At 55.7% G+C, this 23471-nt stretch overlaps 8 protein-coding genes across 8 annotated transcripts; 4 read left to right on the top strand and 4 right to left on the bottom strand.

Moving 5' to 3' along the window:
- Positions 1-879: 879 nt before the first annotated feature.
- On the top strand, positions 880-2809 carry SETTUDRAFT_166884 (uncharacterized protein). Its single transcript, XM_008023508.1, has 3 exons — positions 880-1192; positions 1257-1843; positions 1889-2809. The coding sequence occupies exons 1-3, from the start codon at positions 1021-1023 to the stop codon at positions 2510-2512; spliced, it is 1383 nt and encodes a 460-aa protein (XP_008021699.1). The 5' UTR covers positions 880-1020; the 3' UTR covers positions 2513-2809.
- A 1973-nt stretch (positions 2810-4782) lies between these two features.
- On the bottom strand, positions 4783-6830 carry SETTUDRAFT_166883 (uncharacterized protein). The gene is made up of 5 exons (XM_008023507.1): positions 6595-6830; positions 6524-6548; positions 6276-6472; positions 5223-6226; positions 4783-5169 (listed from the first exon to the last, which is right to left on the bottom strand). Exons 1-5 carry the CDS (start codon positions 6634-6636, stop codon positions 5106-5108), a joined length of 1332 nt encoding a protein of 443 aa, XP_008021698.1. The 5' UTR covers positions 6637-6830; the 3' UTR covers positions 4783-5105.
- Positions 6831-8086: 1256 nt separating this feature from the next.
- SETTUDRAFT_25125 (uncharacterized protein) lies at positions 8087-8729 on the bottom strand (the record flags this gene model as incomplete). Its single annotated transcript, XM_008023045.1, has 3 exons — positions 8087-8206; positions 8270-8460; positions 8714-8729. The coding sequence occupies 3 exons, from the start codon at positions 8727-8729 to the stop codon at positions 8087-8089; spliced, it is 327 nt and encodes a 108-aa protein (XP_008021236.1).
- Positions 8730-9555: 826 nt separating this feature from the next.
- SETTUDRAFT_166882 (uncharacterized protein) lies at positions 9556-10992 on the top strand. The gene is made up of 5 exons (XM_008023506.1): positions 9556-9862; positions 9928-10011; positions 10074-10087; positions 10135-10651; positions 10727-10992. The coding sequence occupies exons 1-5, from the start codon at positions 9620-9622 to the stop codon at positions 10739-10741; spliced, it is 873 nt and encodes a 290-aa protein (XP_008021697.1). The 5' UTR covers positions 9556-9619; the 3' UTR covers positions 10742-10992.
- Positions 10993-12091: 1099 nt separating this feature from the next.
- Positions 12092-13684, bottom strand: SETTUDRAFT_45233 (uncharacterized protein; the record flags this gene model as incomplete). Its single annotated transcript, XM_008023162.1, has 2 exons — positions 12092-13569; positions 13638-13684. 2 exons carry the CDS (start codon positions 13682-13684, stop codon positions 12171-12173), a joined length of 1446 nt encoding a protein of 481 aa, XP_008021353.1. The 3' UTR covers positions 12092-12170.
- Positions 13685-14196: 512 nt separating this feature from the next.
- SETTUDRAFT_175070 (uncharacterized protein) lies at positions 14197-15222 on the top strand (the record flags this gene model as incomplete). Its single annotated transcript, XM_008023505.1, has 2 exons — positions 14197-14223; positions 14251-15222. 2 exons carry the CDS (start codon positions 14197-14199, stop codon positions 15049-15051), a joined length of 828 nt encoding a protein of 275 aa, XP_008021696.1. The 3' UTR covers positions 15052-15222.
- Positions 15223-15603: 381 nt separating this feature from the next.
- Positions 15604-17699, bottom strand: SETTUDRAFT_145208 (uncharacterized protein). Its single transcript, XM_008023504.1, has 2 exons — positions 16968-17699; positions 15604-16917 (listed from the first exon to the last, which is right to left on the bottom strand). Exons 1-2 carry the CDS (start codon positions 17688-17690, stop codon positions 15844-15846), a joined length of 1797 nt encoding a protein of 598 aa, XP_008021695.1. The 5' UTR covers positions 17691-17699; the 3' UTR covers positions 15604-15843.
- A 2378-nt stretch (positions 17700-20077) lies between these two features.
- Positions 20078-23108, top strand: SETTUDRAFT_158499 (uncharacterized protein; the record flags this gene model as incomplete). Its single annotated transcript, XM_008023503.1, has 3 exons — positions 20078-20274; positions 20329-20402; positions 20497-23108. The coding sequence occupies 3 exons, from the start codon at positions 20078-20080 to the stop codon at positions 23106-23108; spliced, it is 2883 nt and encodes a 960-aa protein (XP_008021694.1).
- Positions 23109-23471: the final 363 nt, after the last annotated feature.

Here is a 23471-nt window from a genome sequence, read left to right as displayed (position 1 = left end):
CCCCCCCCCCCCCCCCCCCCCCCGAGCGAGCACTTACCCACTGGGTGCACGATACGACGACACTCTGGCCCCGTCCAAGACTGCCCCGCCAAAACGATCCCGCCGCCTGCGCCACGCCATCGACACGGGCGAGAAAGGCGCCTTGGAAGCCACAATGGGTCACACGAGGACCTATTCCATCTCGACGGTAAGCAAACATCTCGTCTCGTGGACGCATTGGCGGCTGCACGCAAATGGGAATGGTGGTTTGGCCCCATGCACGACGACCTCGCACTGTTAAGAAATTTCACCGTCTCTGCGACGTCCGGAATTCGGCGGCTTAAGGCATGATTCTCGACGCCCCTGGCCCTGCTACAACTGGAGCCCATTGTCGTCATGGCGCAGGAGGGGGGGCTATGGCATCATGGCACACGACCAGCGAGACATGCATGCCCACAGCACTGCGGCAGCAGTCTCGAGCAGGCTGATGGCGAGGCACGGCGGCGGATGGCTGCACTGTCGTGAGCGCGAGACGGCCGTCGGTTCGGGTGGACACGCGCTCGACTGCGGGCAGCATTGTGCCCATCGAATGAGAACCTGCTGCTGTGTCTGCTCCACTGCGCCCGCTAGCCTGGAGCCGCAATCCGAACGCCTGCTGGTGAAAAGAAGGACACGGTACCGAATGCGGGGAATTGTCGTCAATCGTCAATCGTCAACCCATCCCCTTCTCGCTTCCTGACTTGCCGGACCAAGACCGAGCTCACGATTCTGCAACACTACATCCCACGCACCCTCTTACCGCCATTGCTTCAGCCCAGCCGACCGCTCGAGGCCTTGCCGCACTGAAGCCTTTCCCTTGACCGCCTAGCACCCGTCGTAGCGGCGCCTTTTGATTAAAAGCCGCATTCTTTCGCTGCGCCTTCGGAATACCTTCGGCTAGATTCCGACATATTACTTTTCTCCAGCCCTGCTACCACCGCCTGGGCCGCCCGCCCGTCTTGTTGTCGCTGTATTCTTAGGGAGCTGGACTCGCCGCGCACCATGACGGACACGAATGGCTCCTATGCGCCAAACATGCGCGCTCTGCCTGCTGGCGAATTCGTGAAGCCAAGCAGAAAGACTAACGGTGCCGGTGTACAGGCCGAAGACACTCGAATATGCGTCGTCATGGTCGGCTTGCCCGCCCGTGGCAAGAGCTTGATTGCACAGAAAGGTATGCCGCCGCACTGGCACGCACGCTTGCCCGCCCGCACCGCCGCTGACCGAGTGCTCTGCAGTTGTCCGCTACCTGCATTGGCTATCCATCAAGTCCAAGACGTTCAATGTTGGACAGTACCGTCGGACAGCGACCCCAAACCCCTCGGCCGAGTTTTTCGACACGTCGAACCCTGAAGGAGAGCGCCTTCGCAAGGCGGCCGCCGAAGCCGCCGTCAATGACATGTGCAAGTGGTTTTCCGAGGGCAGGGGCTTGGTTGCGATCTTGGACGCCACAAACTCGACAAAGAGCCGGCGAAGATGGATACAGGAACGATGCGCTGCAGACAACATTGAAACGCTGTTTGTCGAGTCCAAGTGCGACGACGAGGAGCTCATCATGAGCAACATATTGGAAGTAAAGACGACGTCTCCCGACTACGTTGGCCAGGATCCCGAAGTCGCTGCAGCCGACTTCCGCAACCGCATTCGAAACTACGAAAAGGTGTACCAGACGATAGACGAGGATGAACGCGATCTTACCTATGTAAAACTTATCAATGTTGGCAAGCAAGTCATTATCAACCAGATCCAGGACTACCTTCAGAGTCGAGTGGTCTACTACTTGATGAACCTTCACATCAAGCCACGATCGATTTGGTTATCACGAGTAAGTAGCTTGTTGAAACATCGTGGTCAGGGCTAATTATGATAGCACGGCGAATCGCAGTACAATCTCACCGGACAAATTGGAGGAGATGCTAATCTCTCGGCACGTGGAGATGCTTACGCGCATGCACTTCCAGGCCTCGTCGCAAAATCGGTCGGCGATAATCGCAAACTCACCGTGTGGACATCGACTCTGAAGCGCACAATCCAGACAGCACGATTCCTGCCTTTTGAAAAGTTGGAATGGAAGGCGCTTGACGAGCTCGACTCTGGCGTCTGCGACGGACTCACATACGCTCAGATTGAAGAAAAGTACCCCGAGGACTTTAAGCAGCGTGACGAGGACAAGTACAACTACCGCTATCTTGGTGGAGAGTCATATCGCGACGTGGTCATTCGACTCGAGCCCATCATCATGGAGCTGGAGCGCAGCGAGAACATTTTGATTGTTACACATCAGGCCATTCTGCGGTGTATCTACGCATACTTTATGAATGTGCCGCAGGAACAGAGTCCTTGGATGGAGGTGCCGCTACACACGTTGATAAAATTGACGCCAAAGGCCTACTCGACACAGGAAGAACGACTAAAGGCCGACATACCCGCCGTCAGCACGTGGAGAGGTAAGGGCACCAAGGCTGAGCATCAGCAGGCGAACGGCAGCGCATAGCTTAATTTCCTCTAGCCCCGGGGGAAGTCTGTGGATCGCGTCCCCTGGGAGCGGGTGTTGAAGGGATTGTAACAAACTAGCCAGCGGGTGCTGTTGGGTGTGTTATAGACGGACAAAGGATGTTTCAATCCAATGCAGGTTGGGGTTTCGGCGTGTGTGTGTGTGTGAGTGAGAAAAGGTATCTGGCATAGATTGGCATTTCAGCGTTTCGGTCAAGACATTATTAGACAACAAAGCCCAAGGTTAATAGTCGTGGAAAAGGATGATGCGTTACATGAGCAGAAACAGAAACAGAATATCCTCAAAACCGATATATAAACGGTGTTGAATACAATGTGTTGTTATAGAAAGGAGTATTGCAACGAGACATGTGGTTATGGATTGTCGGGATATATGCTTGACGTTTTTTTTTTCATGTGCATACATGCATGCATGCACCTTCCCATCTAAGCCTCTCCCGCGGACATTTTAGCATGGCGCCCCCACCACCAGCTTGACCTCAGCACCTCCCCCACACCAACCACCAAGCACAACCAGCAACACGACAATGCAACAATGCCGCCTCCACCCACCCCCACCACAGCCCTAAGCAGTCCTCCCAGCCCCTCTGAAAACAGCGCTTCATCCACCACTCATCCTCCCGCACAACCCACCACAGTTTCATCGCCTTCCCACCCACGCCACTACCACCACAACTACAACCACAACTACAGCTACAGCTCCAGCCACCGCGCAGCTCTAGCCACCGCGTACGGCGGACCAGAACGCCACAAGCGCGATGAGGAAGCTAGACGCAGTTTGCAAGCTAGAGGCAAGAATTATAATGTAGCAACTGGTGGTGGTGGTGGTGGAGTAGGAATAGGAGGGGGAAGTATCCAAGCGCTGGAATATGAAGAGCGGCAACGACGCGATGAGGCAGCGAGTATACTCGAGAGCGAGGAGATGGTAATGTGGTTTGCAGCTGCTAGGAATGAGGTTTGTTTTTTTCATTCTATTACTCCCCCTTCTCTCGTTTTACCCACAATCTCACATACGGCTTCCATTAGAGTATACCGCAAACACGCGCGCACTACCGCAACGTTGTCCTCGGCCTCGCGCACTGCGCTGCGTCCAAGATGGCGTGGCTCGATGAGTGGGAATCGGCGGCGGATGGCGGCAATGGCATAGCGAGTCCTGGTAAGTCCTCAACGGCGGCGGCGGTGGGTAAAGGCAAAGAGCGTGAGAAGGAGCGCGAAAGAGCGAGGAAGAGGGTTAGTTTGGGGGTGTAGTAGGTGCAGTTAGTAAGTAGTTCACACGTTTTTTGATGATTCAGGCATATCCTTTTTTTTAATAGCCTGGTTTACAGGAGTTGGAGTACTACTGGGTTGTGCTGTTATCTAGGAGGCGTTCATTTAGTGGTGAGTTTATTCTTTTCTTTTCTCCTTCTTCTTCTTGGGATTCCCATGGATCCATGGACAAAGATGAAGATTGGAACGCGAACTCATCATATTCATATACCCCCCTGTTTTTTCTTCTTCTCTTAAGTTTGATAGCAATGTTACATACCCTTCTCTCCATTCCCCCGCCCCTTGACTGCCACCGACTCTCAACTTTCTGCACATTTGCATGCACACTGACTCTGCATGACATCTACATATATCTCTGCATGTTTACTGTATCCATTTTTCATATTCATATTCATTATAAGCCTCCCCCCATTTACGCCGGATTTATATATGTTTGCTACATACACACACACATACACACACACACGCACACACACACACACACACACACACACACACGTACACACATCCTACCCCAATCCCTAACCGCTACGCCTCCTTCTTCTTTCCCTACGCCTAGGCATGAAGCGGGGTCTTCTTCTTCTCCTCCTCCCAACGAACCAAAAAACATCGTCATCGGAGTGAATCGTAGCCCAAACAATCCCTTTTTTTTCTTTTTTCATCTTTTCATATTTTTTCGCCTTCTCGGTCTTTTTCCAAAAAAAAGATAACAACAACAACAACAACAACAACATGGACTCGTGTGTATATGTCTGTGTGTCTGTGTGCTCATAAAAAAAATAGGGCACTCACCATGCCGTTGTTTCCCCCCCTCCCCAAGCATAAAAGAAAGGCGTTTTTTTTTGTATCTTCCATCCCATCTAGCAAGAAGAAGAAGAAGAAGAAGAAAAAGGAAGAGAGAGAGAGAGAGAGAGAAAGGAAAAATCAAGAATGGGACTAGATTTTCCTACGTCTTTGAACATGGCGATTTTTTTGTCCAAGGGAGGGGGTTTTTTTTTGAAAGAGCCCATTAAACACACACACACACACACACAGCTCTATGGGCTTTACATTCCCTCTTCCATACCGACATTGCGCCACCATGGCTTGTCGCCATCACTTGGGCCCTTGTCTGCAAACATGTCCTCTGCATCGCCCACTTGCCGCCTCTCGCTAATCTCCCTGCTAACCTGGCCACTCAGCTTCAACTTCATGGCCTTGCTGGCCAGAAAAGGGTTGTATTGCCGCGAACCATTACCCTGCGCCATTCCTCGGGAAGATCGGATGAGTTCGCTTGATGTCCATCCGCCCCTCATGACGGGTAATTGCTATTGTAGAGGTTCCGAGGAAGAAGAGAGGCGGTTGAGGTGGAGGTAGACGTCGGTTCCGTAGCTGCAGGAAGAGTCAGTTTCGCAGATGTTTACAGAACAAGATCTTATACGTACCCCTCCATGGAGATCAACTTCAAATCTCCTCCAAAGTACCGCGCATACAGCCTGGATATGGGCAGGCCGTAGCCAAAGCCAGCCATTGGTGCTTTGAAATCGCTCTTGTTGAAATCCGGGTCCAGGCTGGGTGTTTGGTCGACAGTCGTGTACATGTACGTCCAGACGAGCGGAATGGCGGATCTAGGAATACCGCCACCTTCATCAGAAATCTTGATAGTAATATCCTCCTTGCCCTCTGCGACTATGACCTTTGTTACGGGAAAATCCTCCTTTTCCTGTCCGTGTCTTTCCACGACCGCACGCAACGAGTTCTTCAGAGTCTCAAAGAGCATGTGTGAGAGGTGCCCAGGCACATACATGAAGCTGATATCCGGGTTGCACACCAGCTGCACCTTGGGGGCGTCAAAAAGTCCGTAATGGTCCTCGCACACGAACCGCGCGTTTTCAATCGCCTCCTGTGCCAGCTCTTTTACGTTTGTTTTTGTGCAAATAATGCCCACATAGTTTGGATCAGTCCGCGCGCGTTGGTCGGTAAGGGCAATGTGCTGGCCAATGAGCATACGGATTCCGATGCGTGACATGTAGAAACGGTCGAGGAAGGCCTGTATGTTGTGGTCAATCTGCATGCGTTGCCTCTTGCGCTTCCATTCCAGGATGCCCTGCGCGACCGTTGTGACGACGCTGTCGTGCCGCCGCTTGATCTTCTCCAGCGTGTCTGCGAATTTCCTGTTGTATGCGCCAAGCTCCGGGGGCCAGTCTAAACCGTCGTCTGCAGCAGCATAGTACCTCCGACTGGCACCCTTGACTTCTCGTGTGATTCCATGTCCATTACCGTTGCCGTTGCCGTTTGTCGCTGGTGCAGATCGGTACTGGCCAGTCCTGATGCTCGGATTCTGCGTCGCTTTGCTCATCAGGCTCTTATCGCCGCTGCTCTTTGCAGGCTTGAGCAGCCGCTCCTTGACCTCGCTGGAGAGGGTCGGCCGTGGCAATTCGACGAGTTCCTGGTGCTGTGTGAGTCAAGGCCCGCATTCGAATCGTCGCCACACGTACCTCGAACGACTGCGCGTACCAGTCGCGCACTCTGGAGATGGAGGGCATCTCACTGAGGCCATCGGGCAGTTCAGTGAGCTCCTGCACGCGGTGTGCTAGCCGTATGGGAAGTTCTTCGGAAAGGAACTGTGACGCGCGAAAGAGGGTTCCTGTCGATGGCTTCTCTCCGAATTGCACCATCTGGCGCAGCGACACACCTAGACAGAGATTAGACGGGCAGTGTGGCACGAGGGCTCAGGTAGACGCACCGGTCGCTGGAAACTTGCTGTAGTGCTGCAGGCGGATTAGTCATGAATGCGCCGGGGCGTGGTGGACATACCTTGATGGTTTCCATCAGCCGCTCGCTCCGCTTCCACGACATGATGAGGGTTGGTCAAGGCCGGAACGGCCTCTGGTGCTGTGTGTTCGCCAAAGTGCGGTGGTCGGTCGTGGTGTTCCCCGTCGAGCTACTCGAGGCCCCCACTATGACGCTAATGGATGGCGATGCAGCGGCCGAGGTAACGACGCGTGAAACGAGCCTGGGGACGGGTTGTCTTGGACGAGCGAGCAAAGAGGTGGCACACGAGGGCGTTGGATGCCATGTATGAATGGCGTCGATGTACATGGACGGGGGGCGCCGGCAATGACACCACCATTGGCGCACCTGCGCCTGCGCCTTCCCCCACACTTGTCGCCCTGGGACGTGGAGAAGTAGGCGGAAAAGCACCAGTGGCATTTTCCATCTGCCCGCCTGCGAGCCGTGGATGGCACTCTTGACACGACGGAATGGGTCAGCCATGTGCGCTTCGTTTCTTTTCTTTTCTCTTTCTTTTATTTCTGTTCCTCGTCGTCTTGCCCCGGAGCGGCTGCGTCACAGTAGTGTCTCGCCGGCGGGCTCCAGCCACATGATCCTCGGTTAGGCGTGGGAGCGCGTGTTCCCTGCTGCATGTTCCTCAGGTCCGACGACGCCGCCGTCGCTGTCGTACCACCACCACCACAAAAAAAAATGAGACCCAAGGAGCAAAAAAAAAAGGAAAAAACATACAACAGCAGGGATTCGCCAGTGGTCACCCACCTGACTACTAATCTGCCGGTTACTAGCTTATGTTTTGCCGAGCGAACGAGAGACACAGAATTCTAGTACCTATGGTTGTATGTACTAGGAAAAGCGGTTCATAGCTTATATTGTGCAGTGATTTCATTAGGGAATTTGCCATAGCGTGCCTAGCAGGCTGTTCACTGTTTCTGGTGAGGGGGTGGTCGTGCTCGCGTGAGCCGCGTCGTCGAGGCTAAGCATGATGCAAGCCGCTCCTAATAGGCGCAGTAGGCCTGGCTCGGTGCAAATTGCCGCAACGTGTCCGAAAATTTGCCAACCCCGTCATTGGGCCTCGGAGAAGCCGCGGCCATGAGTGAGCGCTCCCGCGTTTCGCCATGCTTGGTTGCGGTGAACCTTCTTCAGCCTGTTCTCGCTAACGCATTACCATGCACGGCACCAAGCTGCGAGCCTCTTCCGCAGGGGCCAGGTCATCACTCACGGGCCACGGCACGAGCAACAGGCACACAGCAGCATCGGTAGAGGATAATTGTTATTTCGAACGTGCCGCCAAGTTCCAAACCAGGTCTATGCTGCACCACATCGAAAAACGCCCTGAAATGATACACAAAACATAATCTACATGAAACAGTGCCGCGCTCTGACTGCGCTCACCGCCTCCGTCGTTCGTCTATCATCGCTGTTGGTACAATCCAAGGAGATTTTCGGTCGAAGAGGTATTAGAGAAGGGTCGTGGCGTGTCGGAGAGATGGTAAACGTCAACGTGCTGTTGCCACGCTTATTTGGTCTCCTCGGCAAGGAACGTGATCAGGTCGTTGCGGTCCTTGGGCTTCTTGAGACCGCCAAACGCCATCTTGGTGCCGGGAATGTACTTCTTGGGGTTCTCGAGGTACTCGAACTGCGTGGCGTTAGCGTCGGGCCTGCACGGTTTTTTTTCTTTCTTTCAGGGCTTGTAGCGTACCAGAGTGTCGTTGTTCCACTCGATGCCCTTCTGCTTGTTGGCGTCGGTGTATGAGTAGCCCTCGACCTGGCCAGTCTTGCGGCCAAAGAGGCCGTGTAGGTTGGGGCCGATCTTGTTGCCCTCGCCCTCCTTCAGCGTGTGGCACTGAGCGCAGCGGGTCTTGAAGAGGTTGGCCCCCTTCTTAGCGTCACCTGTGCCGACATGTTAGCCTCGTGCATGGTAAAATTTATTGTCCGCCAAGCAAGCCACTGCTCGCTCTCCCATTGTCGCAACTCTGCACACTGCCACCTGCGCTGCCAAACACTGGCTGTCGCGCAGCCTACCCAGAGACTGCTCCTCGACAGGGCCAGCCTTGGGCGTGCGCGCAGGCTCAATGGGGGGCCAAAGTTGGGGCGCCAAGTGGAAGACGAGCGATGACGTCTGACAGGCATCGTGACAACATACCGTGGTCGAAGCCCATTGTGATAAGATGAGAAGTGTAGAGGCTGGTTGGGGAGTAGAGGCGTAGTGTTGGATCGGGAGAGAGGCGGAAGATTGGGAGAGAGTGAGTGAGTGATTAAGGGAAGCAACGGAAACTGGATCGGGCGACAAAAAAGCTGGCAGAGGCGATGGAAAAAATGGAACACGTGACGGTGCTCGCGTCAGGGCTGGTCATTCCATGGCGGCTAGCGCCGCGCGTGCGGCCAATCAGCGCCGCGGCAAAAGTCAGGAGCAAAGGCGGTCGGGTGGAACCGGTCCGAGGCCAGCTGAGTGTGAGCATGGCAAACACGAACCTCCGTCTTGTGGTCCGTCTTTGTTGACCCCCAATTGCCCTGCCACTCGGCTATCGTGCGTCAACTGCCCAAATCCATGCCGTCACCATCTCTGCCGCTGCGACTGGGAACAACTTTGCCGCGGTGCCATGTCGGCGTCGACACAGGCCAACACAAGCACACGTCAAGTCAACATATCAGCAGCATCGGATCCAAAAAGAAAGCCATCGTGCCGTGCTCTAGTCTCCGGCTGCTCCCAGAGTCAGGCTTATTCGGTTGCCCTGCAGCACGCATGCTTCCAACCCAAGTAAGCTGGCCGTGCAAGGGTCCGCTGCTGGACGTGACATGTCGACTAATCCGCCATGTCGGCGCGCCCAGGCCTCGCAGGATTGTGAAGACGCAAGACGGGCTCTCGTGATCGGAACATTGGCACGTTGCTATTTCAAGCGACAGCCAGGCCCCCAGCCATCTTGTCCTCCTACTAATGCCAACATAGCAAACCGTCCACTCACTGTTGCGTCAGTGCATTGCATACATACAGGCCCTCGCACGCTGCTTGACATCATAGTTTTGCCCCGCCATTCCCTGAACCGACCCGATGGACCAGATCCCGGGTGTACTATACGCCGATGAGGACTTCACCACATGGCTGATCCTCGGTGCCAGCAGAGGCATTGGCTTGGAGTTTGTCAAGCAGCTGCTCGCCAGGAACGAGCGCATCATAGCCACGGTGCGCGAGCCCTGGGCTGCCCATGCCAGTGCGCTCTGGGGCCAAGCTGGCAGTGACCATGGCCGCTGCCAAATGTACACGTGCGACATCTTATCCGAGCAGAGCATCCAAGTACGGCCACGCCCTTTTGCTGCTTCAGCCCCAGGACGCGGGAGCGGGGTGCTGACTGGGCCCAGAAATTTGTCGCCCAACTGGCCGGAATACCAAACCTCAAGATCGATTATGTAGTAATCAATGCAGGAGTCCTAAGGTACCCCAACGTAAGTCTCACTTTTGTCCACATATGCAAAGGGGGATTTGGGGCCTGCACTAACCCATGCAGAGGGCCACTGAGCTGTATGTTTCTCCCATGGCCGCTGGGCTTTTTCTGATTGTGGCTAAAGCGTGCATTTGCGGCAATCCCTAATGCATACATACATACATACATACATACACACAGGTGCCATTGATTCATGGACAACACATACTGATACCAGGCCCCATAGATCGTTTGACGAGTTCGCCTTCCACCTGCACACCAACACGATTGGCCCCATCATCACGGCGCAGAAGCTGCTACAAACAAACATCCCCATCGGCACCATAGTCTTCATGTCCAGCGACTCGGGCTCGCACGGCAACTTTCGCGAAATGGAAGATGGCTTCGCCGCATACGCTGCCTCCAAGTCGGCCCTCAACATGGCGGTCAGACACATGGCTGCCGAGCTCAAGCGAAAAGACGACGATACTATTATCCTGTGCATGCACCCAGGCGAGGTCGCTACTGATATGGCCAACATCCAGCTCCCCTGGGAAGTCCAGGGCATCATTTCCCCCGAGGAATCCGTCGTCAGGATGATTGAGGTTATCAAGAGTAAAGGTATACAGCATAGTGGTACATTCTGGACTTATGAGGATAAGGTTAGTCACTCCGTCATGCCATATATCTGTCCCACTAGCCCGTTTTCACTAACATGATGCTCTTCCCCCTCTTAGCCGTATATCTGGTAGTTGAAGATACACGTCTTCTCTCTCTATTCTTTTTTTTTTGGAATTTCTTGTTATACACATGTAGTCAAGCCCTTTTGGGCCCCAATCATACGCCAGGCTTTGATTTTTCTTGTTAACACTCACCCCTCATACCCAATTACTAGATTGCCATATCACACAAAAGAGAAGAAGAAAAAAAAAGACTCGTTCCAATTCCTTTTCCAATTGCTCTTGAATCTGAGCAGCCCTGAAACACACACATCTGATCCTGTATCCAAAAAAAACCTCTGCCTGCAAAGACTGCCACAGAATATCATGTATGTATATATATACTAGGCAATCTCCCCCACCATCCTCCGCACCTGATCCGTATCCCAGTCCAAGCGCTCGCTGCCACACGGTAACTCGTAATCAACCAGAATCCGCACTGGCATCGCCCCCATGCCCACTTTCACTTGCATTTCCGTCTCCATTTCCGTTTCCATTTCCACTCCCGCTTCCGTGCTGCGTTTACTTCTTCTCTTCTTCTTCCTAATTTTCCTCCTTTCCTTTTCTCTTTTCCAATATTGTACTCGCTTGGCCTGGGCCTGGGCCTTGGCTTTGGTTTTGGAAGAGGTGGTGGTGGTGGTTACCTCGTTGTCGTCGTTGTCGTCGCCATCCTGAGTGCCATACCGCATTGTCGTAATCGTTTGCTCTGACTCCTCATTTCCACCCATCTCACTACCACGCACACGCACATGCTGTCCCGCATTCCCACTGCCTTGCTGGGCCCCAGATAGCGCTGCGTGCTCTGGCCATGCACAGAGTCTCTTGCTGCGGCTGCTCCTGCTGCTACTTCCCTCGTCGTGCTCACTCGCTCCCGTGCCGTTGACACTGGCAATGCCGACGTCGCAGCCGTGATCCGGTGCAAGTCCCGTGGCAGTAGCAGCAGCAGCGGCGTGGACAGAAGAAGAACAAGCACGTCTACCGCGTTTCCAGAACAAAGGACATCCACACACGCCGTCTTGCGCGGGGTTTTGCGGACACGTGCGGCGGGAGCGTTTGCGCATTTGGAAGGGCCTGTCGCGTCTTTTTCTCGTCTTCTTGTTGTTGCTGCAATGTGTGTTTGGGGAGACTTGAAGGTGAGGTGGGATGGGAGATTTTCGGTGGTTGTTGTGTCGTTGTTGATGATGAGGGGAGCGGGGAGAGTTTGGACAAAGGTTGATTTCGAGGTGAAGGTGGTTTGGCGTAGGACAGCGAAGCTAGAAGGAGAAAGAGAGAGAAGTCTGGCGGCAGGTACGAACTTGCGGCAAAAACGTGAGGAAGCAGGGCAGGAACTGACTGAGTGGATGAATGGTGGTAGTAATAGTAAACTAAACAACAAGCTTGACCCTTCATACAAAAAAATTCACCTCTCTCATATCCAAGACCTCACAACCAAAGTGATATCACCTACTCACCTACTTACTTCCTACCACAGCCTCCCCACAAGATGTAAAGCCAACTTCACCGAGACAATAGTGCCAACAGCCACCACGCCCATCCCAATCCCCAGCGCCTTGAGATTCCGCATCTCAATACTATACGGCTGTTTCTTTCTCTCACCAAGGTCACCCAGATGCGTCAGCGTATCAAACTGCGGCACGTATTTAAATTCAAACGCCGTCTCCGTTCCAGCGAGCCCCCACTTCGCTTTGACAATGAGGGCCCAGAAGATGTCTTTTGCGCGGTCGATGCGCAAGCGGTCTGCAGCGGGGAAGAAGCGGTACGTGTAGCAGTAGAAGATGAAGAAGAGGCACTGGCCCGCCATGAGGGACCAGTAGTATGGCGAGACGCGCTTGAGGCCCAGGCGGTCGCAAAGCTGGTTTCCGTTGAGCCAGCGGGCGCTTGCGGTGAGCATGTCTGCGGAGGCAAAGGTAGGGGGCTCTTCCTTGAGTGCATAGATGATGTTGTTGGCCATTGTTTTTGACATTTCGGACGGCGAGACTTCGTGGTATAGCAGAGACTCCATGATGGCTTTTGCCTTGGCTGGCGTCGACAGGTACTCGTCTGGGGTGCCCATGAGGTAGCCGATGTAGCGCCAGAGAGCGAGGTAGTCGAGAATTTCGTGCTCGCGGAGGAAAATGCCTTGGCGCGGGAAGCTGAGGTAGATGAGCGTCGAGGAGAAGGTGCCGATGGTGGCGATTTGATCGAGGTCGTTGATGGGAATGCCCCATTCGTCGACGTTAAAGTAGCTGGGGCGTTGCTGTGCGAGCTTCATGATACGGTGGCGGACAGCGGCGTGTAGGAAGCGGACGCGGATTGATGAGGCAAAGCCTTCACCGCCGGGCTGCAGGCCTTTGAGTGTTCGTGTGCATTGGAGAATGTGTTGTGTCGTCTCAAACAGTCTTCCTCTTGCGACTTTTGTGCTGAATCCTCCAGTTCGTGCGAGCGTCTCGACGACTCGGGCAGCGCCCATACCCCCTAGCAACGACTGAAATGTGAGGCCAGTCAGAGCAGGCCCTCCATATCGATAGAAGACGTCTTGTCCTCTTTCTATCTGCTCCCAGTCCACCCACTCGGGCACAGTGTGGACTTGTTTCCACAGCTCGGCGAGCTTCGGATCAGATTCATGATGTTCTTCCAGCAGAGCATAGAGATCCCGCTGGGGCACAGGCAGCGGTTCTTTCTTCTCTTCTTCTGTCCCCGGTGCTGACGCAAGAGCAGTCCTACTCGCATCGTTTCTCGGCAAAGCCGCCTTGTGCGGTGGCGATATAGTATTCAGACGCTCGAGACACTCTTCCGCCAGCACGTCATACGAGAACTTCATAGGCTTCATCTGCTCGGGACTAAGATGTTCAGCCGTCCATTCGAACCTATACCCCCAGCACCTATTTTCACCATGCGTTAGCCAAAACAAACATGTCCGTTATAGTCTTCCGCTTTCGAAACTGTTTACTCTTTGGTGTTGGGCGTGCGCCTCTGGAAAAAGCTGGGCAAAGCCATGGTTGGAATGCTGGGGGAAAAAAAAGTGCTGTTGACAAGACTAAATGCAAGGCGAGAGTTCACGTCAAGCACCTAAGCAAACGATTAAGAAAAAAAGCAACACATCTGGAAGCATAACGGACGAATGCAGAGACTCGCCCCGTCATATGATACCGAGGCCCTAGCGCGCGTGAGTGCGAGGGTGGGGAGTGGGGGAGGGGGGGGGAGCTTCGCATCCATGTTGCCGCCATTCGCCCTGCGGTCACAAGTGCAAGTGTAGTTGTTGATCTCTGTCGTAGTGAGGAAGACTGTTGATTCCGGAGTTTGGCCGTTGCAGATGGGGTGGCGCTGGCCGCCAGAGCCGTTGGGTCTAAAAGTCATGTATGTCACGACTTCTCAGTTGCTAGTGGCTAGGGTGATAAGGAATTGGGGGGGGGGAAACCGGCAGTGGCGTTCCCACACATTTTGACTGGCACTAACTAACTAACTAGCACGAAGGGGGTCCGTGCGGTGCATGAGCAAGAGAAAGCGAAATGCGGTTGGCATTTCCAAACTGCCCGGTATCTAGTACAGTCATGAATTGCCAGCACTGCTGCACACGGAGGACGCTGAGCCTCTTCATCCGCTCACTTACAACCCCTCAGTCTGCGTTCCCTGCAAACCGCCTCCCGCTGCTCTCCCCGCACCCATCTCGATTCCGGTCTGATAAACGGCCGCCACCCATCTACGATGCGTCGTTAAAGACACCAAGGAAGAAGAAGCTGCTGCAGCTAGAGGCCGACGCCGCCGCCGCCGCTAAAAGCAACGAAATCCAAGATGCGCTGACAGACGAGCTGTCGTCGCAGCAGCAGCAGCGAAAACCCTCGCGTCCCGCATGGGCGATCCAGAAAGAAGCGCTCCGCGAGAAATTCAACGGCGAAGCCTGGAGTCCGCGCAAAAAACTGTCGCCAGACACCATGGAAGGCATCCGCCATCTACACCACACACAGCCGGAGAAATTCACCACGCCGATTCTAGCCGACCACTTCAAAGTGTCGCCGGAAGCGATCCGGCGCATCCTCAAGAGCAAGTGGCGGCCGTCGGACGCAGAGTACGAGGAGCGCATGCAGCGCTGGAACAAGCGGGGCGAGCGCATCTGGGAGAATCTCGTCGAGATGGGTGTGAAGCCGCCGAAGCGCTGGCGCGACATGGGCGTTGGGCGGGCGAGGGACGGCGAGGTGCCGCGCTGGAAGTCGCGGAGGAGGAATCTGGTTGAGGTCGGGGAGAGCGGTGATGGCGCGGATGTGCTTGCGAATTACCTACCCGATGAGGATATCCTGCCTACGGTGGACAAGCATGGGAGGTCCAAGACCGTGCCGAGTAGCGTGCCGTTGTCGCAGAGGCTGTGAGGACATCTGCAGGACTGGCTTTGGCATCTTAGATCTACCTTTATTACTTGTGTGGTGTACTGCTTAACAGACTCGTTTACTCTGGTTCATACATTTGTTCTCATACGAGGACCACGCGTTACGCGGCCATGTGTACGCATACATACGTGCATTTATCCATGTCTTGTTTCCAGGGGCAGAAACATCCGACTCATGTTGAATATACAGCATGAATAAGAATTTCACCATGTCCTTTGCTCCTGTGACACGAGCAGACATAATTATGCCGTATTAATGTACGGTTTCTCCTAGGTGTATAACGCTCGTGAGTCCATCATCAGGGGGGATAGGCATGATGGATAGTCATTTATGATTTTTTTTTCTTTTATGATTGATGTTACATAGTTTACCGTCTTTTTTTTTCAGGTGAAAGAAGAACAGCAACATGATAGGAGAGCAGAAGCTGCACAGTGGTAGAGGTTCCATAAGCAAGGTGAAGATCAGCAGCATAAAGAAAAAAGAAACCCCCACTCAATACTCTGGTCATGGTACCACTATTGATTTTCAGACGCAGGGAAGTATAGTAGTTTGCTTTTTTTATGTATGATCTTCAACGGCCGTTTACAGGGTACATGACTTTGTTTTGTATGCAACTTGTATAAAAAAGAAATAAAAACCGGATATGTGATCAACATGCATGCCGATCCAAACACCTCACTCCATTTGAACACCTGAAGCTCACCGACAAGTCAATAGGAAATGGCTGCAACGACCGGAAATTCAGGGTATATGTCGTAACTTCATAAATACGTGCTAGTAGCGGCGGGAGTCGTAGCCTCTGTTGTCGTAACCATTGCTTCCGTTTCGTGCGCGGTAGTCGTCATCGCCATACACGGATCGTGGTGGTAGGTCAAACGACACATCTGCACCGGCAGCAGTACTGCGGCGTCGATTGTTGGTCTTGCCATCAAACTCCTTGTTGAACCGATAGCCATTCTCCTCGGAATGGTACATATTTGACGCATACGAGTTGTTCGGGCCGTCTCGTACATTGGGGTCGGACTGCGTGCCATAGTTTGAGAAGCTCGGGCTTCGTGGTCGTCTCGGGGGTGGAGGAGGTTGGCAATAGGGGTCGCTGGACGGGGGCGCCCACTGTGCCTGACCGGCGTTGGATTGTGCACGCCTACGCTTGTCGTTTACGGCGCTATCAGAATTGGGGCTTGAAGCAATGTCGTCGTAGGTCTTGCCACAACCAGGAGCCGCAGAGTAGGGCTTGCGCTCTCGCTCAATCGGCACTGACGGCGATGTGGACTCGGCGCCCAGGTCGAGAGGCCTGACGTCTGGTCTAGAACTGTATGGGCTTCGTTCGCGTTCAAGCTGCGTCGCCGACAAAGGAGCGTCTTGGGTTTTTGGAGGCGGCGGGGGAAAGGTCGGGGCCTTTCGGAGGGGCCCAACACCCTCAGCAGAGAGAGCGGCAGCACATTTCTGTTGTGCTTGGAGATTTTCCACGCTTGGAAACATGCGGCGAGATATTTCTTTGGGAAATCGCTCCTTGCGGTCGTCGGCGTTGCTGATGGGCATGTCGAGGATGGCCTTTACCAGTCGCTCGTACTCGGTATCGGGATAGGCCTGGATCATGACAGTCATCCACTCCTGGAAGCCGTCGGGTGTGAGGGCAGGGATGTAGGGTTGCTCGGCTGGGTGCTCTTGGATGAGGTGATGCTGGCATCGCATGTCGCGGTAGATTTTGGACAGGGAAGAGTAGGAGATTTTTCCAAAGATGGATTGCCAGGGGTAGATTTCATCCTTGAGTTTGACCACTTGGTAAAACTTGAGCATCTTGGCGGGGGAAATGACGAGGCTGTTCTTGGGCTCGTAGTCTTCAATCTGCATGCATGTCAGCTGGGCCTCGTGGATTCGCAGATGGTGATGCTGACCAAGTGCAGTGCCAGGCCTCGCAGGAGCTGTCCGAGGCGGGGCAGCGGCTGGCCGTCGGGCTGGAACAGGCGCTGCCACATCTTCTCAATGGGCGTGTAGTCTTCGGTCATCGTCCTGAGCGGGGGAGGGGGTCGCGCAGGCTGTCGGTCTCGCTCCATTGGGACAGTGCGCTCGACGCGGGGGGCGGGCGTGTCGTGGTTGCTATCCAGCAGCGGATCGCGATACAGAGGGTCCCGCTCCGGAGACTGCTTGGCGGTGAAATCGCAGCGCTTCGGCGAGGGAGGCGTGTAGACGTCTCTCGTAGGAAGCGAGTTGGAGGTCGAGGGTGGCGACGGCGGAGCCCATTGCTGTGGCTTGGGTACAGGCTGGGGCTGGGTTGCACCAGCCATGACACCTGACTTGATTTCGTCCAGGACCGACTTCTTCACCTCGGCCGTGATCTGCGCAATGAGATTGGGGTCGACGACACGGGCGGCACCGGATTTTTCAAAGGCATTGCCAATGGCATTCTTCAGGGGTTGCTGCATGGGCGGCGAGCCACTGTCGAAGCTGCGTCTGTCCCAGGCGGGAGGAGGAGGAGGAGGAGTCTTGTCACGAGGCTGACGGTCGGGGCCGTTGGACCTCCCACGGGCAGTATTTGTTCGAGCATAGTCAGGGCTTCTGCCGCGGTCGACGTGCTGCCTGTCGGCATGCGTGGAGTCGGCGTGGTTGCGGTAGGCCATTGCGAGACGAGGTGGAGGGGCGGGCAAGTGGAGTGGTCGGGGCGGGCCTGTAGGATGACGTTGGGGTGGTGCAATGCGAGAGGGTCAGGGTCAGGGTCCAGGCGGGTTGCGGAGCGCAGCGGATGAGTGCTGCTGCTGTTGCAGAGTTGCCATGCACAAGCAGAAACGGCAGAGGGACGAGATGGATGGAGAAAAAGAGACGGCCAGTGGGCAGTTGTGGGCAGTTGTGGGCAGTTGTGGGCAGTTGTCAGTCGGCCAGTGGGCGCAAGCACGTCAGAGCCTGAGTGGAGTTTGGGCGTCGGGACTTTGTGAGCAAAGCAGCGGTACCCTGGGTAGGCTGGGTACGTGGGCGGGCGTGGCAGTGGCAGCAAGAGGAGCGAGATAAGCAGCGGGTTAAGCAGCGGGTTCTATGTGGCCTGACGGGCTGCGCAGCGCCATGTTGGACGTGGCGCGAGGGGCCATGAGGCGCGGGCGAGGGCGAGGGCGAGGGCGAGGGCGAGGGTGAGGGTGAGGAGGATGGCGAGGGCGTCGAGGGTGAGTGCGTCATCGGGCCAGACGTCATGGCAGCCTGTTCTTTGCCTGTGCCGGTGCCTGTCGACTCGAGCCGAGACGGCGGAGGGGCAGCAAGGGCAGCACGGGCGGCATGGGCCGTGGCAGATTGGTAGAATTGAGCCGACGGTCAACAGGGCCAAGATTGTCAGGAGTAGCGGCACGAGTGACGAGCACGGTTTAGATATATTTGTTTGGTTTTGGATTTTGGGGTTGCTTGTTTGGCGGGCATGCATGCCGCGTGGGCGCTTGTTGGGGGCGTGTAGCCCTCAGCCTCGTTTCAAGCGCAGCCCTGCACCAGCGGCTGGCCATTGCACTCGCCCAGGCTGCAAAGGGCAAAAGACAGGCAGCAAGCACGCAGCACGGCATGAAGGTGATTTACGGGCGACAGAGGGCGGCTACGAGGCCGTGGGCCAGGTGCACGCAGTCCGAGGCTGAGGCGGCTGAAGCGAGACATGCTGCGTGCGAACAGGCGCGGGACGGTACGCGCCTGCGGGTTGGGCGTTTTTGGCCTGTCATGCCAGGCAGGTGTAGGCGTGCAGTAGGCGTATAGTGGGTGTAGTAGTATACTAAAGTCAAGGTCAGGCACGGGCGCACACGGCTTGGCATGCCTCTCCACCCACACCCGCACTCGCCCCCGAGCCAGAGGGCAGCGAGCGAGCGACAGGCACGGCTTGCGTGTGGCCGCGCCCCCAGGCAAACAAAACAAGGGGCGCCGTCGCCCGCTATTTTCAGCCGGGGTAAGGCGGTGGACAATAGATTAAATGGCTAATATCTAGCAGTAGCAACAGTAGGTGCCGGCTGCCCGCCATGCCATACCAGCACAAGCGCCGGCTAGGTGCGCCGTAAGCTTCCTCGCCCGCCATGGTGGCCGCGCCCTCGACGATGGAACGACCACGCCCACGCCCACGCCCACGGCTGTTCCCATGCAAACCACCTTTTGTCCTTCTCTCTCTCTCTCTCTCTCTTCGCCCTGCACTCACTCGCACCCGCCCGCCCGCCCAGCGCCGCCGCCGCCTCACTGCCGGGCCACGCACCCGCGCGCCGGCTGCCATGGCTGCAGCTCGTGCTCGGGCCCCTCGGATTTGCTGATAGGCGCAGGGCCCTAGTCTCACTAACGTTTCACGTCTCACGTTGGCCACGAGCGGTGCCAGAAGCTGTTGCGAGCGCGACCTCACAGCGCCCGATCCACCACACGCCCACACGACAGCGCCCTCGACCTCTCGCACTCGTCTGATTGTCCGTGTCTTGCTGCCCTCGCTTGGCCTGCCATCCACCCACACCATCCCCATCCCCACCAGCCCGCCCTAAGCCGCCGCAATAAAGACGCCCCAGGCGCCTGCCTCTGTTTCTGCTCCTGCACCCGCTGCCCGCCAGCCCAGCACATACACATACACACCACGCCCACACCCACACACACACTCACACACACTCTCTCTCTCCCCCCTCCGCGTCCGCCGCTCGCCAGCTCCCGCAAGCCATTCTTACTCCGACACACACCGCCCCCCTCCGACAGACGCACCCTGGCCCTCGTGCCTCGCCGTTGCAATCCTAGCCCCGTTACGCTCCCTGGCCGTCACTGGCACCACGTCTACACCTGCCGCCGTATCATCCTGACCAGCCCACCACGCCGCCGCCTTTGTCTGTCCTTTTGCCCGCCTTCTCCACAGCCTGCCGTTATCTGCGCACCCACAGCCGTACCATCCCCACAATGCATATATGAGATAGAGTAGATAGCGCGCCACGACCGACTGCCTACCCACCAACGTACATCTCCACCCTGACCGCGCACACGCACGCACACGCACGCCATCCCGAGACCCCGTCCACGACACGCTATGGCCATGCTTGCCTCAAAGTCCCCGTATCCCGCGCCCGCCGTCAGCGGCGCCGCCTCTCAGTCCTCGGCCCAGTACAACGCCGCCCTCTCCAACTACCGCTCACATGCATCCAACACACGCGCCGATCAGACCATGTTTGCCTCGCCTACCGAGTCGGAGTTTTCAGAAATCTACGACGCTCCCGACGCCATCAGGTGAGCTGCATCCACTCCCACTTCACTCCCCACCACCACCACTAACATGTCCAGGCATTGGGACGAAGACAAGGTTGGCGAATGGCTAAAGCGTATCAACTGCGCCCACTATGTCGAGCTGTTTAAGCGTATGGCCCCCTCTTCTTCTTCTTCTTCTTCTTCTTCTTCTTCTTCTTCTTCTTCTTCCTCCGCCGCTGGCCACTACTGACACTCCCCTTCCAGTCAACCACATCAATGGCGAGAACCTGATGGAAATGGACCAGACACACCTCAAAGACATGGGCATCAAGAAAGTCGGCGACCGCGTCCGCATCGGCTCTCAGGCAAAGCAGCTGCGCAACCGCGAGTACAAGAAGGCGTCTCGACGCACCTCAAACAGGCAGTCGCTGGCCACGCTCGACAACGCCGCATACACGCCTCCATCCTCAGGCTCGCCTCGCCCCCTCCACTCGGCACGATCAAACCCGCCCGTGTCGAATCCCGTCAGCTCGCGATCCGAGAAGCGCATGTCACGACAAATCACAAACTCGGAGCTCAGCAGCTACGCATACGGCACCAAGCCCCCGTCCCGCCCCAGCTCGCCCCTGGTTGACCAGGAGACGCGGAACCTGCGATCACAACGCCAGGGAGGCTTGAACAGCCCCAAGGACGTCGGCAACAAGACGTATGGCGCTCACCCTCTGAGTGCTTCCAGCAGCTCGGCCAACATGACCTCATCATCCCTTGCACGCAACCAACGCACCACGCCCACCGAGACGCCTCAAACAGCCCGCTTCGCCCACCATGTCCGAGCCAGTCCCAGTGTGGACAGCGCCACCAACAGCGCCATCTTGCCCTACGACAAGGCGCTTGTGCGTGTCATCTACGACGGTGGACGGACTTCAGTCGTAAACATTGAAGGCTGCAAGACGGCCGAGGAGGTGATGCTCAAGACGCTGACAAAAGGGCACCTCAATACCGCACATGTCAAGAACTACTGCTTCTACATTCTCAACAGTGTCGAGCCGGACCCGTCACTGTCGGAGCGCTTGAGCGATATCGAGGTTTTCAGGTTGGTCAAGGATGCAAACCGGCATGAACGCGGCCGACTCATTCTCCGCAAGGTTCATGCTGGCGAGCCCGACGATGACCAGCTCAAGGCTGCTGCCGGCATCTACCAACAGCAAAACTACCAGCAACCCCAGGGCGTCTTCCTCCCGTCCAGCAACCGCAGCCAGATCAAGGTGGAGAAGCTGACGGGCGAGTCTCTTGCTGCTGTTAGCTACCCCCTATCGCCAACTTCGGCCAGAGAACGCGAACGTCACATCAATTCCACGGCCCAGAACCTCGAAGGACCTGCCGACCCGTCCCGGTCACCCATCTACCAGGCACGTGCTCGCAAACTCAAGCAATTTTACGGCGCCCGACCACCCAGCGAGCTGATTACCTCCGATCTGACATCCTACTTCCCTGATGTCGGCAAGGAAGAGATTGACAAGACTGTCCGCATGTCAATACGTCGGTCGCATCGGCTCAGTAGAGCGGCGTCGCGCCTGTCGATGGCGTCCAACTTTAGTGTAGCGTCGAGCTTGAAAGACGCGCCTCCGCTGCCGTCCATTGCCGATAGCTGGCTCCAGGGTGGTGCCCAGGCCCGCCCCCTTCGACCCCTGTCCGTCATGCGCCTTGGCCTTCCCAACCAGAACGGCTACCGTGACTCGCTGGCTTCCTCTGTCCTCGAGCCGCTCGACGAGGAGTCGCCGTTGGAGCCAAACCGCAAGTCGTACGTCTCGTTTGGCGGTGACAGCGTCGCAGACAGCCTAGCCATTACCGACCCGGATGGCAACACAACACTGCAGTCGTACTTTGACGATGGCGGTAGCAGCCTCGCTGGTAGCAGCAGTAGCAACACTGAGAATGGCGACTCGCTCAACAAACGCCTCTCGGAAGCCTTGGCCGAAGACGGCGAAGAGTCGGATGACGAACTGGCAGAGTACCTGGAGCAAGACTCGTGGGACAATGTCAAGTACATGAAGGGTGCGCTCATTGGACAGGGATCCTTTGGCAGCGTGTACCTGGCTCTGCATGCCGTTACGGGTGAGCTCATGGCCGTCAAGCAGGTCGAGCTTCCATCGGTAGCTGGCGCTTCTCAGATGGACCACAAAAAGACCAACATGGTCGAAGCCCTCAAGCACGAGATTGGCCTTCTTCGCGAGCTCAAGCACAAGAACATTGTCCAGTATCTGGGCTCCAACTCGGACGAGAGCCATCTCAACATTTTCCTCGAGTACGTCCCGGGTGGTTCCGTAGCCACCATGCTGGTCAACTACGGGCCTCTTGGCGAGTCGCTGATTCAGAACTTTGTCCGCCAAATTCTGACTGGTCTGTCGTACCTCCACTCGCGGGACATTATCCACCGAGACATCAAGGGTGCGAATATTCTCGTCGACAACAAGGGTTCCGTCAAGATTTCCGATTTCGGCATCTCAAAACGTATCGAGGCCTCGACCTTGGGCGGCGGCAAGAAGGGAGCCCAGCGTGTCTCACTGCAAGGCTCCGTCTTTTGGATGGCACCCGAGGTTGTTCGACAGACGGCCTACACCCGCAAAGCTGACATCTGGTCGCTTGGTTGCTTGGTTGTGGAAATGTTTACCGGAAGTCACCCGCACCCCAACTGCACACAGCTGCAAGCCATTTTCAAAATCGGCGGCAGTGGCGACGCTAGCCCCACGATTCCTGAAAACGCCGGCGCGGATGCTAGAACTTTCCTAGCCGATACTTTCCTTATTGACCACGAAAAGCGACCTAGTGCCGACGATCTTCTTGCCAGCTCCTTTATCACCAACCAGGTGGCATAATCTTCACATATGGCGCTAAACTTTTTTTTTTTTNTTTTTTTTTTTTTTTTTTTTAGATTTTTTCGCATGGCAACGGAGACTGCATACTTGGGAATGGTGGGATGCATCTTTTCTTTTTACGGCATATGGTGTTTTTGGGGAATACCTTTCTCTCTTTCCATTGTTCTTTTCTAACGCCCTTTAACGCTTCCACGCGCGAGACGATTTGTATTATACCACCACCCACTTTTTTCTGCCCCTTTGAGACGCCAGTTTCTTCCTCTTAATGTTAGTGGATGGGCGTTTTCAAATTTCGACCCTTTCTTTTTTTTGCACTTTCATTCCATGTGCTTGGGGGGGGGAGGGGGCTACTAAAGCTTTTTA

This window comes from Exserohilum turcica (genome assembly GCF_000359705.1).
Source record: "Exserohilum turcica Et28A unplaced genomic scaffold SETTUscaffold_10, whole genome shotgun sequence".
In the NCBI taxonomy this organism is placed as follows: domain Eukaryota; kingdom Fungi; phylum Ascomycota; class Dothideomycetes; order Pleosporales; family Pleosporaceae; genus Exserohilum; species Exserohilum turcicum.
The sequence above is the reverse complement of the archived record's forward strand: the minus strand, read 5'-3'. Positions and strand labels throughout refer to the sequence as shown.

Bases quoted from the DNA above. Each gene is read 5' to 3' on its own strand.
- SETTUDRAFT_166882 (XM_008023506.1), top strand. From the start codon at position 9,620: ATGGACCAGATCCCGGGTGTACTATACGCCGATGAGGACTTCACCACA. The intron at 9,863-9,927 runs GTACGGCCACGC...GACTGGGCCCAG, and splicing joins TATCCGAGCAGAGCATCCAA to AAATTTGTCGCCCAACTGGC.
- SETTUDRAFT_166884 (XM_008023508.1), top strand. From the start codon at position 1,021: ATGACGGACACGAATGGCTCCTATGCGCCAAACATGCGCGCTCTGCCT. The intron at 1,193-1,256 runs GTATGCCGCCGC...AGTGCTCTGCAG, and splicing joins GAGCTTGATTGCACAGAAAG to TTGTCCGCTACCTGCATTGG. The intron at 1,844-1,888 runs GTAAGTAGCTTG...TAATTATGATAG, and splicing joins GATCGATTTGGTTATCACGA to CACGGCGAATCGCAGTACAA.
- SETTUDRAFT_166883 (XM_008023507.1), bottom strand. From the start codon at position 6,636: ATGTCGTGGAAGCGGAGCGAGCGGCTGATGGAAACCATCAAG. The intron at 6,549-6,594 runs GTATGTCCACCA...ATCCGCCTGCAG, and splicing joins GGCTGATGGAAACCATCAAG to CACTACAGCAAGTTTCCAGC. The intron at 6,227-6,275 runs GTACGTGTGGCG...ACACAGCACCAG, and splicing joins GGTACGCGCAGTCGTTCGAG to GAACTCGTCGAATTGCCACG.
- SETTUDRAFT_145208 (XM_008023504.1), bottom strand. From the start codon at position 17,690: ATGGCCTACCGCAACCACGCCGACTCCACGCATGCCGACAGGCAGCAC. The intron at 16,918-16,967 runs GTCAGCATCACC...ACATGCATGCAG, and splicing joins GAGGCCTGGCACTGCACTTG to ATTGAAGACTACGAGCCCAA.